This window comes from Accipiter gentilis, chromosome 12, assembly GCF_929443795.1.
Source record: "Accipiter gentilis chromosome 12, bAccGen1.1, whole genome shotgun sequence".
In the NCBI taxonomy this organism is placed as follows: domain Eukaryota; kingdom Metazoa; phylum Chordata; class Aves; order Accipitriformes; family Accipitridae; genus Astur; species Astur gentilis.
In genome coordinates, this window is record NC_064891.1 from 9,596,333 (window position 1) to 9,610,312 (window position 13,980).

Here is a 13,980-nt window from a genome sequence, read left to right on the forward strand (position 1 = left end):
CAGAGGAGACTTTGCAGCAACCTTAGACTGACATCTATTAAAGAGATGGAGAAAAGTATTTGACTTACAGCAAAGACTATGATATTGCTTTTTAGTCTCAGCCTCTACTGGTGAGTGCAGATGCCTTCCTAACTCTGGCAAAACATGTAAAGGAGTTAGCACGACCATGTAGAATTAGTCACAATAGCTTTTTAATTTTCATTGTGTTTGTAACTTACGCTTTGCTGTTGGCCTGTTGGTACATATACAAGAAGTCTGTGAACACAGCATCAGTGGAAGGGACTTCATATAAGTGTATTAAATTTCATGATTCAAGAGAATGTCAAAACTTTAAAAAAATAGATTTTTGTACTGTTCTCTTTTTGTTGACTTTCATGGGTTTTTTTCTGTAGGTTGCTTGAATGCCATTCTAACCTTGTGTGTCAAAGGCAAGAGTAATTACAAACTCAAATGTTGGCAAATCTTCCTGGAAAGTGTTGCATCCCAATTTTCATCAGAGTCAATGGGAGTTGTAAGGGGTCAGACTCTTAGTGTGAAGGAAAAAAGAGGGTTAATTTTGTTAATATACTTTCTTGCTTCCTACCGTTCTTAAAGATATTAAGTTTTTAATGAATACCTTCAAACAAAAGTAAACTTTAGGGAACTAAGAATCATCATAATTAACAAAGGTTGTTTTCTTTAGTGCCAAGATCATTATATACTGAAGTAACACAAGCAAATGTTCACTTGTATAAAGAATTTTTCCCCACTTCCTTCAAACACCTTCTTTCCCCCATCTATACATTTTTATGTTCCTTATACTTCTTACTAAGTCTCACCAGCAGAAGGTAAGTAAAACTTTCTAGGACTACCAGGTTATTGTCTATACCTGTCACAGCTGAGCTTAGAAGGGAGGGCATAAAAGCTCACACTGTGCCCATATTGCGGCTTTGCTAGGCAGTTTGTCACTGAAGCTGCAGTAATGCTAGACATCTGCTGCAGCTGCATTTTGTTGTTTTAATAAGTCAATACCACTACAGAAGAAGCAATCCTGGCCTTGCCCTGCCTTGGTGGTCATGCTTGCATGCCATGCTCTCTCCTGAGCTCTGCCAAGAAGTTGCCTTTCTGTGGGGTCAGTTTGCTTTGACATAACAGGGTTAGGCAGGAATAGTATAAGCCATTATTGCTGTTGGATGTAGTAGCGATCTGGGTGATGTCCCAGAAAGAGTAAATGGCATAGCATGATCGATGCTGAACCGGGCAGCAGCTGACGAACTTCCATTCCGTGAGGATCACTCCATAACGCAACTGAATACAAAGGCAGAAGTAGCATGGACTTCCTTGGGTGATTTTCAGACTATATCAGTGAGACTTAGCGCCTGTCTTATGGGGAAAAAAAGTGACTGACTTTTGATTAGCTTAGAAAAGGTTGCTGATTTCTATGATGCACAAGAAATCTGTGGGCTTTTCCGGTGAGGTGACAATATGTAGGGTGACACTGTAAGTGCTGTGAGCAGTAGTGGTATGTGTGCACGTTTGTAGCACTCCACAGGATACAAAACGTTGATGGCTGCTAGCTCAGTGGTAGAGGAGAGAAAGAACTGAGGGAAATCAGGCTTTCCAGTGAAACACTTGAAGAACCAAGCTTAGGAGGTTTAGTATTATGTTCTTCTATGAGAGTCAGAATTACAAATGAGCCTCTAAAAGAAAGGTAGTTATGGTATAGGTATGCTTTGTGGGCAGGAGCAGTCCCTATGCTGTAGAGTTTTGCTTAGCAGACAACTAATTTCATCTCCCCCCCCCCCAAAGTTTTTTGATAGGCTTGGGAGAGAAAAAGGGAAGTGTCAGAAACTTTTGTTGTTCTAAAATACAAGAATCTGGTTGACGGGAACGGAGGAGTTGCATAGATTAAATCTGAGCTTCCGTCATCATAAGTAGCATGGATCAGCCATGTGGGTTGGGGAATAATTACAGCACTGGTTTTGATTATGGAGGAACAAAGCTCGCTTTAAGGCTTCAGTTGCACTGGCCCTCAACGTTTAAAGTGCAGTGCTTGCTTCTGCTGCTGCTTGCCCCAGCTTACTTTATTTAAGGAATTAGGGAATTTGAATGTGTACACTAGGAACTGTATTTAGGCTATAGTTTCTTTCTGTAACCTTTTTACTGGACCTCATGTATTCATTTTGCTGAAGTTTTAATGAATAAAAAAAGTCATATGTTTCAAAGAAACTCACCTAGTCTATGCAACAATATTAGCTTTCGGCTGCTTAATGTGGTATCTTTAGATATGTGTCTTAGATGTATGAATACAGGTATTTTAAGAGAATGCTGCTGGTTATGCACTGAGATGAGCCTTGCTTTTTCCATAACTTGGCATATGGTAAACTAAAAAAGATGTTTGCCCTCCACTTTTTGTATTCAGAGGCATGTGAGTGCGCATAATTTGTGTGGGCCATGCAATACTGCTGGTTCTCTGCTGTTTGGTGACTTCAGTCTGCTTGCAGAGAGTGAAAGAGGTTAATAACATGTCACAGCAATACATCACTTGTATACAACTGTAAGTAGTCAAAGTTACCATTCATGCTCTCGTAGAAGTGTTGATGACTGAATCTGTGAGATTAGATATGAGAACAGGTCTTTGTTTTCAAACAATGAGAAGAACACTATGTGTTTCCCCACAAAATACTATTTCAAAGCTTTCAACTGCTGTAGGTAGTAATTATGGTTATTTAATACTCAGCTGAGATTAAAAACCAAGGAAGATTAGAGCTTTATGAAATGGTTTCAGCCTGCAAAAAATCACTGACATGCGCACCGTTCCTCATCTTGATCATTATGGTCAACCTAACTGCATAATTTTTGGCTAAGAATCTATCCTTGGTCCAGGGCACGGCACTACTGCCACCCTTGGGCTCTGCATCTCGGTAGTAAGAGTGTTCCTCTGCAATAGGGAAGATCTGGTTGCTGCTGCCTTACCCGCATAACGGGGTTTGAAACCACATTTCTCATCAACATTTCCTAACTACTAGGCTGCATAAAGGTATTCTTCTTTTGGCAGCTTGTGAATGTAGCCTTCCTTCAGTTCCTTTGCTTTTCTCATAGTTACACTTCTGAATTTGACCACAAAATCTGCCTGAGCAGCTTACATGAATGTAAAATTAAATGGAGTTACTTCAGAAATGCATTTGGATTGCTGTGTCTGCAGCCATCGGACCTATTCCCATTAAATGCCTCCAGTGAAGTGCTAGGTGCTTTAAAATCCTACCGGGAATTACAAGCTTGAACCGCCTCTGTGGATGGACAAATAAAAGACCAGAAAGCTGCTTGTTTATTTTACAATTTAAATGAGTATGAACTGCATGGAGACGAGTAAAGTGATAAAAATTACACACTGCTAAACTTGCTGCAAGTTACTCAAATACCTGAGTATTGCTTATGATGCTTGCAATATGGAAAACAGGAGAATGCTGGAGGGCAATGGCAGTATCTGTTGCTGTCGCCTGCCTGATGTACCATGAAAATTACCATAGGATTGTGAAAAACAGGTTGGCAATTCATCTACAATAAACTGTCATTTTATATTTTTCCCTTGGATGGAATAGGGATACTAGGAAGAGGGAGATACTGTTTCCATGGCTGGAATTTCTAAGAGATAAAGTATCATATTCCTACTTAATGTGAAAAGGATTTAGATGCTAACTTTCTTAGGTTGCTTTTTTTGAAAATCCTAGCTCTTATTTCATTAATTTTCTTTTCCTTTTTGAATGAGGTTATGAAACCTCAAAGTTTAGTGAAGACTTGCTCATCACAAACCAGCAGAGGTACTAAGTCAAGGATCAATATAATTTGCAAGCCACATGTAATCGACAGCCATTTTGTCCTAGTTGTGCTTTTGGTTTTCTGTTTGATACCAGTTATCCCAGAGGAGAGGAGGAGTCCAGGGTTCAGGACAGCTACATCAGCCTGGAATAATCCTGACTGAATAGACACATCCTGTGTAAATTTGTCTAAGTCCTGTTTTCTCTGTGTCGATAATACCTCAGTTGGGCTAGATAAAGTTACAGTACAGAGAAGGCAGATATGCACTCAAATTTTGTAATAATGGGCTCTGTGGAGATACCCAAGGTAGTAGTGTGGGGAAATGCGAAACAGAAAGGAAGGAATCTCTTATGGATACTTGCAAAATATGATTTGTTTTGATGTCTTTGTTGCTATGAGAAAAATGTTATTGGAGAAGTTTGTCACACAGTGCCTTGGCTTAAATAGCCAAGTCCAAAGTATCTGACTTATGTAGACAGTCAGCTAAGAGATGTAATAGTATTCCAGCTACTAATCATCTTCTTATACTAGGGTAAGGTAGGAATGTGTATCTTCAGAACTGATATTTGTAATTGATATGGCCCTTGTGCTTACAGAATGGACTCAATGCTCTGCACCTGGCGGCTAAAGAAGGCCATGTGGGACTGGTACAAGAATTATTGGAAAGAGGGTCAGCTGTGGATTCTGCCACTAAGGTAATTCAAGTGTGTCTGTAAGTTTATTCACAAAAATAAAAAGTCAAATACATGGGAGAAATTCAGGAGAAAAAAAAAGTACAAAATAAGATAATAATATAAATACCTCACCGATATTTAAAATGTTATTTCACTTATGGCCTGTGGGTCTATGTTCATTACTGAAGCTCATTGGTAGTAAGTGAAGATTTATCTTCTTTGTACAATCTGTTTACAGGGAAAGCATTAAAAGGTTATAACAATGCCAGATTTTTCATTATTTCTAATGACAGGTCGCTGTTATACAAAGAGTGAATATAGCTCAAAATAGTAGATTTTTTCAAATCTGTGAAAATTGGTAATTGACTGTATCATATTCAGAAACTTTTCACTCAAGAGCACTATGGAAAACACAACCTGTGTGATAAGTTGTTTTGTCTTCAGCCTTTCCACAGGCAGGCGCATGCATGTGTCCAAAACATTCAATCAGTATGTTGTTTGTCTGTGGGTGCTGATTTCCTTGTGATGGGCCACATTTGTTGGCTTGAACGATGTAATGTTTGTCTCCTAGTTTCTAGGTTGGCTGGCTGTCCTCAGCCTTTGCTTTTAGTTACCACCACTGTGTCCCTGTGGCACTCTCTTATTTTTTATGATTTCTGATGTGCAGGATCTCCATCAAGGTTAACACCTGTCCTCAGCTCAGAGAGCCTCTTGCTGAACTTGTGATTTCCATCATTGATGGAAAAACAAGTTCCCTTCTTCAAAAACATCTTTAAGTCACCTCTCAGTGAAGCTGTTGGTACAACCCCCAGGTTCTAGATAGGACTTTGGGGTTTTGGTCTGGTTTTATGAACCTTGATTCTTTAATAAAGCCATTTAAATATTGCTCCCAGGATGAGAGATTGGCCTGGAAAAATACAAAGTTCTTATAAAAGCAGTGGTCTACTGCACTGCTGCTGTTTTGTGAGAGATTATTTTTTTGTGCAGTGCATCCCTTTACTTAAAGTTAACATCTTTCAAAAAGATGCATTTTAATTTTATGCCAATTAGAGAAGGGAAAAAAATATTTATCTTCTGCATTTAAAAGGCTGGCTTCTGCTACTTAACAGTCAGATCTTCCTTTTGTGTCTTGTACTGGGAAATCTCATTTTACATGTGATTCACAGCTTGAATTATAGGACTTCTAGATTTCAGCTACCTTCTACAGGACATGATCTCTGGATCTGAATGACAAAACCTGTTAGCCCCTACTAAATTTTGCCTAGAAGCTTGTCCCATGCCCCAATCCCATTCCATAATTTCACTCAAAAGTTATGTTAGGATGTTAGTGTTACACAACCACTCAAGAAATCTTCATGGCTGCAGCTACCAGTTCTATCCTCTGTGATGTTTATCAAGCATCCTGGAACTGTCAGGTAGATTTGTACTCAAAAAATGAATGTTATAAAGAGCTGCTGGTTGAAATTATTCCTGAAGAATGGTAATGTCTTTCATTTTTTCCCTCCCTATAACAGAAAGGGAATACAGCCCTGCACATTGCATCCTTAGCAGGACAAGCTGAAGTTGTCAAAGTTCTCGTTAAGGAAGGAGCCAATATTAATGCACAATCTCAGGTATGATGCTATTTTCCCTTCTCTCTTCTAAAAGTTATTTGTTGAGATTTTATAAGATAGATTGGAGATGTTAGGCCATGATTCCAAACATCCAAGCCTGACCAATCAAATTGAGGCTTACACTGGTAAGTAGGATAAAAGTAAATAACAAATTGAAGTCATTATATACCCATTGTGTGATACAGGAACTTGCACTGTTGTTGACTGAAATCTTTTAGGAATTCCTAGTGTGCTTTAATAAATTGTTTCAGAAATTACTAAAAACGGAGAAATACTACATCATATGTTTGAGTTGAATTTGGTGAGCAGTAACAAGGAAGAAAATTTCTCAAAGACTTGATTTATACAATTGCTTGTCATGGTTATTTGTTGGCTAAAAATTTGCATATAACTTATTTCAGGCTTCTGAATTCATTCTTTATGTGATCAGAAGGAATTTAAATTGTAAGTTTGGAATTGGGGAAATTCCCTCATCCTGGCAGGCAAACCAACTGTAAAAACATCCCTGTTATTTCCATTGACATGAAGCTTGCGTGCTTTTCCAAAAAGTACCACAGAACGTGGTGGTGTTGCAGATACTGACCGATGGGCCACTTCTCTCCCTGGTCTGGGCAAGGCTGCAGTGGCAGCTGTCTGCCTGCTGTGATTTCAGAACTGTGTGCTAGATTCTCAGTGAACAACATACTGCAGGCTAGCTAGGTGATGGTTTGTTTTCAGAGCTAACTTTTCCTATCTCCTCTGCCCTATGAACAGATGCACTGTTAGCACCATAGATTAATAGACCAGTTATCCTAACATATATTTTCGATACCTATTATTTCCTCTTAAAAATTAGGAACAATTTGTCAAATAAATAATTTGATTAATGTTTGTAAATGCTACCTTAACTATGGCAACTGTGTCTGTAGCTATGAAGAACTGAACAGATGGTATAGATGAGGACTATATATGATAAAGAAACTGCATCTTTCTGAAGCTTCTAGTCAGCTTGTGACATTCTCAAAGTAAATCATTGAGCTAACTAACAGTGTTCAAACTGAGTCCTAGTGCGTCATTCAATGACCACAAATACCATTTTTGCACTAATGGTGTAAGCTAAGATGATGAGAAAAACAAGTTACGCTTCAGGGGTAGATTAATTTCAAATTAAATTTTCCTAGCACTTATTGTCTATAGGCAAGATAATGGCCCTTAGCTTAATCTGGCTGGGATATGTGAGCAGAACAAGAAGAGAGTGATCTGATTTAACAGTGCAGCTAACTGCTTTGAAGAGAGTTTCAGGAAGCACGGCTGGGCCCGTGTGAGATGCTTTTCTCAATCTTATTCTGTAGCATAGTCCCTGATCGTTAGGAACACAGACAAGTTTGTAAAAGGTTTTGATTTGTCAGAGTCCATCATAAGACTGGCTAGCTCCACATCTTGCTTGCCCACACCTGGGAAACTGGGACCTGGAGAGTTTTCTTGCTGTTTGATGTTACAAATTTATGCTGGACAGTGTAAAGGAAGTAGAGAGTTTTCTTGCTGTTTGATGTTACAAATTTATGTTGGACAGTGTAAAGGAAGTAGAGAGCAGGAGATGAATGAGTAGGTTTATAAAATGAATAGGTTTGTCTGTAACTTCATTAATTTTTAAAACCAGAAAGAGAAATTGAAAAGATCTTTAAGCTGCCTGACTCCAAGACTTTTAAAATATTTCTGTTATTATGCTTTTTGCCCCAAAGCAACTGCTAAAGAGCTCTCTCAGGACAACTGATGGTCAATTACTCCCCATGCTCTACTTCTGTTACAGATAAGAAATGTTGTAATTCCATAGCTCAAAAATATAGCAAACTCCTTTCGTAATGACCTAATTGGATGATTTCTTCATACAATTATTAGCCTTTTCATGTGTATAAGAAGATAAAGTAATGTCTTTAATGTTAGGATTTTGAGCCTGGTAATAGAAATAATTGTAAAAATGATACTTTCATGAACATTATCCATCAGAAAGTCTTCATAAAGGCTTTTCCTTATGCTGGAAAAATAAATGAAGTTTTCTAAATTTAAAAAAAAAAACAACAAAACCCTACCGGAATTGAAAATTGTTTTTACAGGTATTATTTTATAAAGTATTCTATTTTTAAACATGTTTATTGTTAGCACTTGATTAATTGAATGAATCTGATGGAGGACATTTTTTTCCTCGTACTACTCACTGGTTGCCTTCAGACAGGATGAATTCAAACTGTTGTGATATATATGTCCTGGATTTGTGCCACGTTATCTGAATTAAACAAGTCCTGTTGACTTGAACAGGAGGGTGAGTCCTTAATGCTGTGTGATCCAGCTGTGGGGGCCTTTGGGTTGTGTCTTTCTGGCCTGCTGTGATTTACCAGAAGAGATGGATAGTAGCTGCTTCAGGCAGGAGGAGATGTTCAGAGGCTTTTGCTGCTGCTGCCAAGGGGGCATTTCCAGTGGAAGGTGTCCCTTTGTAGGGACCTCTCTGTCATATGGTTTTCTGGTCAAAGCACCGTCATGAGCATGACAGTAAACAACTGCACACAGAGAGAGAGGTGTATGACCTAGATCTGTCTTCTTTTTGGTAAATGTTGAATGCGCTTGGGTAATATTTATTGATAGTGTTCAGCACTTGGAATAGTATTTGTGTGTGAGCGTTCATGCACATGTTCCCGTGTACATATGAATGAAACTATGTTGCCTATATGATGGGTGGAAAGGATGTAATTTTTTTTAGTCAGGGCTCTGAGCAGACTCCTAAGAATTTGGTTCTAATTCTGATTTGCCAGAGTCTTCCCTTGGAAGAGTAAATAAAAAAGTAATTTCTTTATGCCTCATGAATGGAATGAGGATAATGAATGCTGCCTTTCTACTCAAGATTGCATTGACATGCTCAAGAATCACGTATGTCATAGAAAATAAATAAGTTAGCAAAAAAATGAGAGAAGAAAAACAGAAACTTCAAAATTAATGAAGAACAGACATGTGATTTATGATAAAAGATCAAGAAAAAATGAAAATATTGAAAAGATCAAGAGAAAAATATGAAGTTATATACAAAAAGGGAAAGAGAATGACTGAACAGAATATGCTTGAATACTCAAATACTAAGGGTTTTTGTCAGGAGATATGTCGTTGATGAAAAAGTGGAGAGAAAAAAAGTCAGGAAAGAGCTTAACTGAGTCAGAAATGAACAAAAATACAAATTTAAGGTAAGCTTGAATAAAAAGTGAGAAATTATGAATGAAATGCTCAGTTTTTCTTTCTTACGTTTTGTCTCAATTCCATTTTTAAAAATAGATGCTATATTGTCACTCAAATCTTTTAGAAGCAGTTGTTGGTATTGAGGGTATATTACATCCTCTCCTTGGTATCTCTGTTATTTCACACTTTATTTTTTTTAGGCCCCTGCTAAATGCCATTTGTTCGTAGTGATTTAATGCCAGTGAAGTTACTCAGGTTGTTCCGTAACTTCCTCTTTAAAGAACCTGGTATCTGTCAAGGTCATTCTCATTTCCAGTGATGACAATTTGTCATAGTGACAAAATTTCTTCACTGATGATAAAGTGATAGATAAAAGAGTATTCTCAACTCCAGCTTGTTAAATTTATTGTTTTTCCTCTCCTTTTCTCCATTAAATTGCATAAAAACACTGGCCTTTATCAAAACTTACCACCAGTGACATCTGAAACAGTGCACTGATTTCCCAGTTCCTTGCAGCAATGAAATAACAGAATTATCTCAGAAAATGCTATTAAAAACATTGTACCCACTGAGATTACAAACCCCATCTGTGCTATCTGAGACTGTTAGGCATGCCAGGCTTTGATTTTATGGATTTTGTTTTTCTATTAGATTACTTTGCTTTGCCCTTCAGTTTCATGTTGGCTTTCAGAGCTGTTAGTTTGTTCATCTTCCTCTCCTAAAAAGTCTGTTCCTTTTGAGCTAATATGTCATCGCTGCTATTTTTAGAAAAGTAATTTCTATTTTGATATAAAGCCTAATTGCACAGTGATTACTAATTGAATGACTCTGCTTTCACCTGCATGCACATCATTTGAGAGCTGACATCTTCCTTGAGTATGTGTCAGGCAAAGCCTGAAATGAGGGCACACCTAGGAATGGCCAGAGATCTAGAAGTTGTTGGTTCTTTTTTGGCATACCTCCACCTAGAATTTGACAAGTGTGCAATCGTTTGGCTCAATTAGAATTGCCTCTTGCTGCAAGTATTGCTGGAGAAAATGTATTTATATATATTTATATAATGAGTATCTGTAAAACCTTCACTTGGTTGACGCTGCTCATAGTTCTGTGAGCAGGTCTAGATTCACATCATCAAATAAAAAATCAATTTCTGCAATTTCTCTTCTTGATTTGACCATGACTTTTGGTCACATATAGATCTGACCAAACTGCACTCATTGATAATACAAAATCTTGTCTGGTGACTGGATGGTATCAACTGTAATGTAAAGTGGGTAGCAGATCTACTGGGGTTGGTCCAGGCTATTCCTTTGAGCTTTGACTACATTTCCTTGCAGAGCAGAAGGTCGTCATCCCTTGGAATGCTGTAATCTTTTGCAAAGGTATTCACTTGTGTGGGTGATCCTCTAAGTACTTCTGAGTTTCAGTAGGGATTTCTGAACAAGTCCTCAGGGAGCATTGAAATGTTTTGTTATGCAGAACCATGGAAGTGGCATTGGCCACTTACCCCTCCCCCCCCCATCACACACTTGCACTGAGCCCAGTGGTATCCTCCTTTCACAACTGGATCACTTCTTTACCCCAAACCTATTCTTAGTTGTTGCTTGTGCATTGGAGCAGTAATACTTTTTTGTAATCTGCCTCCCAATGAATGTCTACTTTTTTGACGTAGTAGGAATTCTTATGCCAATTCTTGATCTTTTTTCTCAGGTGGAAGAAACATCACCAGATGTAGTCAGTCCAACCCTTCCCTTTACTAAATTACCATTTGTGTTTATTGCTTTCTCTTGAAGTCAGATTGTATCATCTGACTCATGTATAGGCATCAGAGATGTCTGATAACTGGAATATTAGCCTGCCAAATGTGATGATACCCTGACTGCAGTAATCTTAATAGCTGAATCTACCTGTAGACTGTCCCCTGCGGCAATGATGCTGAGCTGTTCTGACCATGCATACCTTACGGAATGGATCTGTCCTGACCTTCCTCCATTACAAACAAGGTCAAAAAAAGTTAGCCTCATGCCAAGAGTTGCATCTCCTAGGATGAGGTGATTTGACAAATGCCAAGTTATTGAGGTACAAAGAGCTCAAAAGTAAAAGACAAAATGAGGAAATACAATTCACTCCCATTCAGTAAATGTAAGGGAAATATCATATCCTGGAGTTGCCTAAAGAAAGAAATTATTCCCTTCAATTTTAAAATTTCTGCAACTGAGTTTAGAACAGAATGTGTTCCCCGTTAGCTGCTAAGGTTGTGCTTTGGCCACTGCTTCATATAGGGACCCTCACAAAAGGAGGAGCTACCTTTTAATCATCAGATTATTTTAAGTGACCCAGATACAGAAAGCAAGGATTAGATAAATCAGTCCTCCCCCAAGCTGATCTTGTTATTTAAAAGCCCTCTGGTTTCCTTTCCTCGATATCCTGCTCTAAGCTCATTGCAAACACTTTAGCCAAAAAATATTTTTGCTTAAATTTGCCCCTATTATGGTTACCACTTCCTATTTCAGCCCATAGGAGATGCTATCATGACTGTTAGAGTATTGTTATCTGGCTATTCATCAGATTGGAGCAATCCTTAGAGCTGCACAAAATTACCAGCCTGAATATGCTTTCCCAAAAAGGAGTGATAAGAGAGCTTGTTGAATGTCTATATTCAGTATTACCACAGAAGCAAAGGGCGGATTTAGATGATTCTCAGAGAAGTGATCAGCTTGTCTCTCTCAGGATGTCCTGTGATTTGCCTTACCACAGATTGCTCTCTCCATGGTTTGTGAAGATAATCTTACCTTCAGAATGGAGCATATTTTGCAGAGTATTTGCTACTCCATTACGTCAAAAGGTTTTAATTCCACCAACTGGGCTTTCTGCTTTTATATTAGTATATTTAGACAGCCAGATTTTTAGCTGCTGTATATCAAGTGGTATCATTTAGCTGCAGTTCATCATTGCTAATGTAATAAAGGATCAGGCCCATTATCCCTTCACTGGAGGGGAAAAAAAAAAAGGAAGAAGTGCCTTCTGGAGGATTATATGGATTTTGAGAGATGTAAACAACAGTAATACATTAAACCCAATGAAAGAACAGATATGTTTCTTCATTGTGCCTTAAACTAGTCTGAGTTTCAGCTGTCTCTTACAGTGATTATCAGTTAATGATAAACAACCCTTATTCCTGATCTTGAAGTATGATCTCAGGCAACTGTGGAAGTGGAGTTGAGCGGGATGCCTATGCATGCGAGACTGAAGCTGTGCTTGCAGGTTGACACAGAATTACAGGATAAGAGTGTGCACATAAGATAATGATTGTTAATGTCAGCGCATTCATGTGGGACTTCCCCATTTCCCCAGATAATTCATACAGTTAAAGGCAAAATAACCCTATGAGGATGGCCAGTCTATGGTGTCACCTGCAGAAGAAGCAGTGTGGTGATCTGGAGATACGGGACTGGTTGGCTTTCTCTCAAAAGCTGCTCTGAGGATCAGGAGCTCTTAAAGAACAAAGGAGGGTACTGAGCCAGTTTGATGTCTGTCTCTGGGATCCCAGCTCCAGCCATAAAGTAACTGAATGTGTCAGGATCTCAACCCACAAAGACTGAAAGCCAGCTGAAAATATTTTCAACATATGTCTTAGTCTATTTTGTTAATATACAGTCTCTGTTAAAGTGCTATAAAGGGACGAATGGTCCAGGTTGAAAGATTTTAATTTAAACAAATAGTGATTTTTTTCAGCTAATAATGCGATATATGGCCTCTAATATTTATTCTTAAAGTGCATGAACTTTAGGAGCCTGCAATAAACCAACATGCCAGCTGGAATGGTAAGGGCTCACCAGACCAACGTGCCACATTTCACTGCTACTGCCTGTGACAATAAGAGCCAGGCAGTGGAAATGTTATTTGCATATGAGAGTGTAGGTATAACTGAGTGACAACCAAATAAATACAAACATTTTATTTATAATTTCCGTGCAGTATTGTTTTCCTTGCAGCCCTCAACCATATACAAAAAATAAATTGTTGGTTTCAGTACTGCTTTTCCTTTACCATGTTTGGAAGGCAAACCCCAAATGCTGTTTTGGATGACTGCCTGGAATTCAAACGTGAGACTCTGCCCCAGCTAAGCTTTTGGGCCCCAACCCCTGCCCAGTATCAAGGTTATGTTTTCTTGTGCCTGACTAATCTGTTCTCTTCCCATTATTTTTCATCAGCTGAGTTTCTATTACAGGTTCCCTCTTTGTAAAAAAGACATTTCCAAGACACAGAACATCTTGATTTCTTCCTGGCTGCATTTCAGGCTCTGTTGTTGCTTTGCTGTTCTCATGGAGAAAATCGTAATATTTGAAGCTGCTAAAATAGAATGTTTCTGCTCTTTAAATTTGGCATTTGAGCTAGGAAGTGACTTACAGTAAAATACACTTCCCAAGAGAGGGGTTCTTGTAACGGTGAGGCAACAGGTGTCATAGTGCTACAGCTGGAGTTCTGTGCGATCTCTCATGAATGAATTTACCAAGCTCATCACAAACCCAGACAACATCATTTACCTACAGGCTTTATAATTATTGCAGTGGTGTAAGTACAGAGTGGAAAACACTATTTCTATTACTAGGGAATTAGTGAGACAGCTGAAGGGGTGGTACTATTTTCAGTGTAGGCTTCTGTGTCACTACGTTTTTAAAATTTATTTATTA

The 13,980-nt window shown here is 38.4% G+C and overlaps 1 protein-coding gene across 23 annotated transcripts in view; it reads left to right on the plus strand.

The window, feature by feature from the left end:
- The window catches only part of ANK2 (ankyrin 2), a 379,623-nt gene that overhangs the window by 231,126 nt on the left and 134,517 nt on the right, over positions 1-13,980 (plus strand). For all 23 annotated transcript variants that reach the window (XM_049814665.1, XM_049814670.1, XM_049814664.1 and 20 more), the window contains 2 exons: positions 4,395-4,493; positions 5,987-6,085. In XM_049814665.1, the coding sequence (XP_049670622.1) occupies positions 4,395-4,493; positions 5,987-6,085 (198 nt within the window). The remainder of the gene's footprint in view (positions 1-4,394; positions 4,494-5,986; positions 6,086-13,980) is intronic.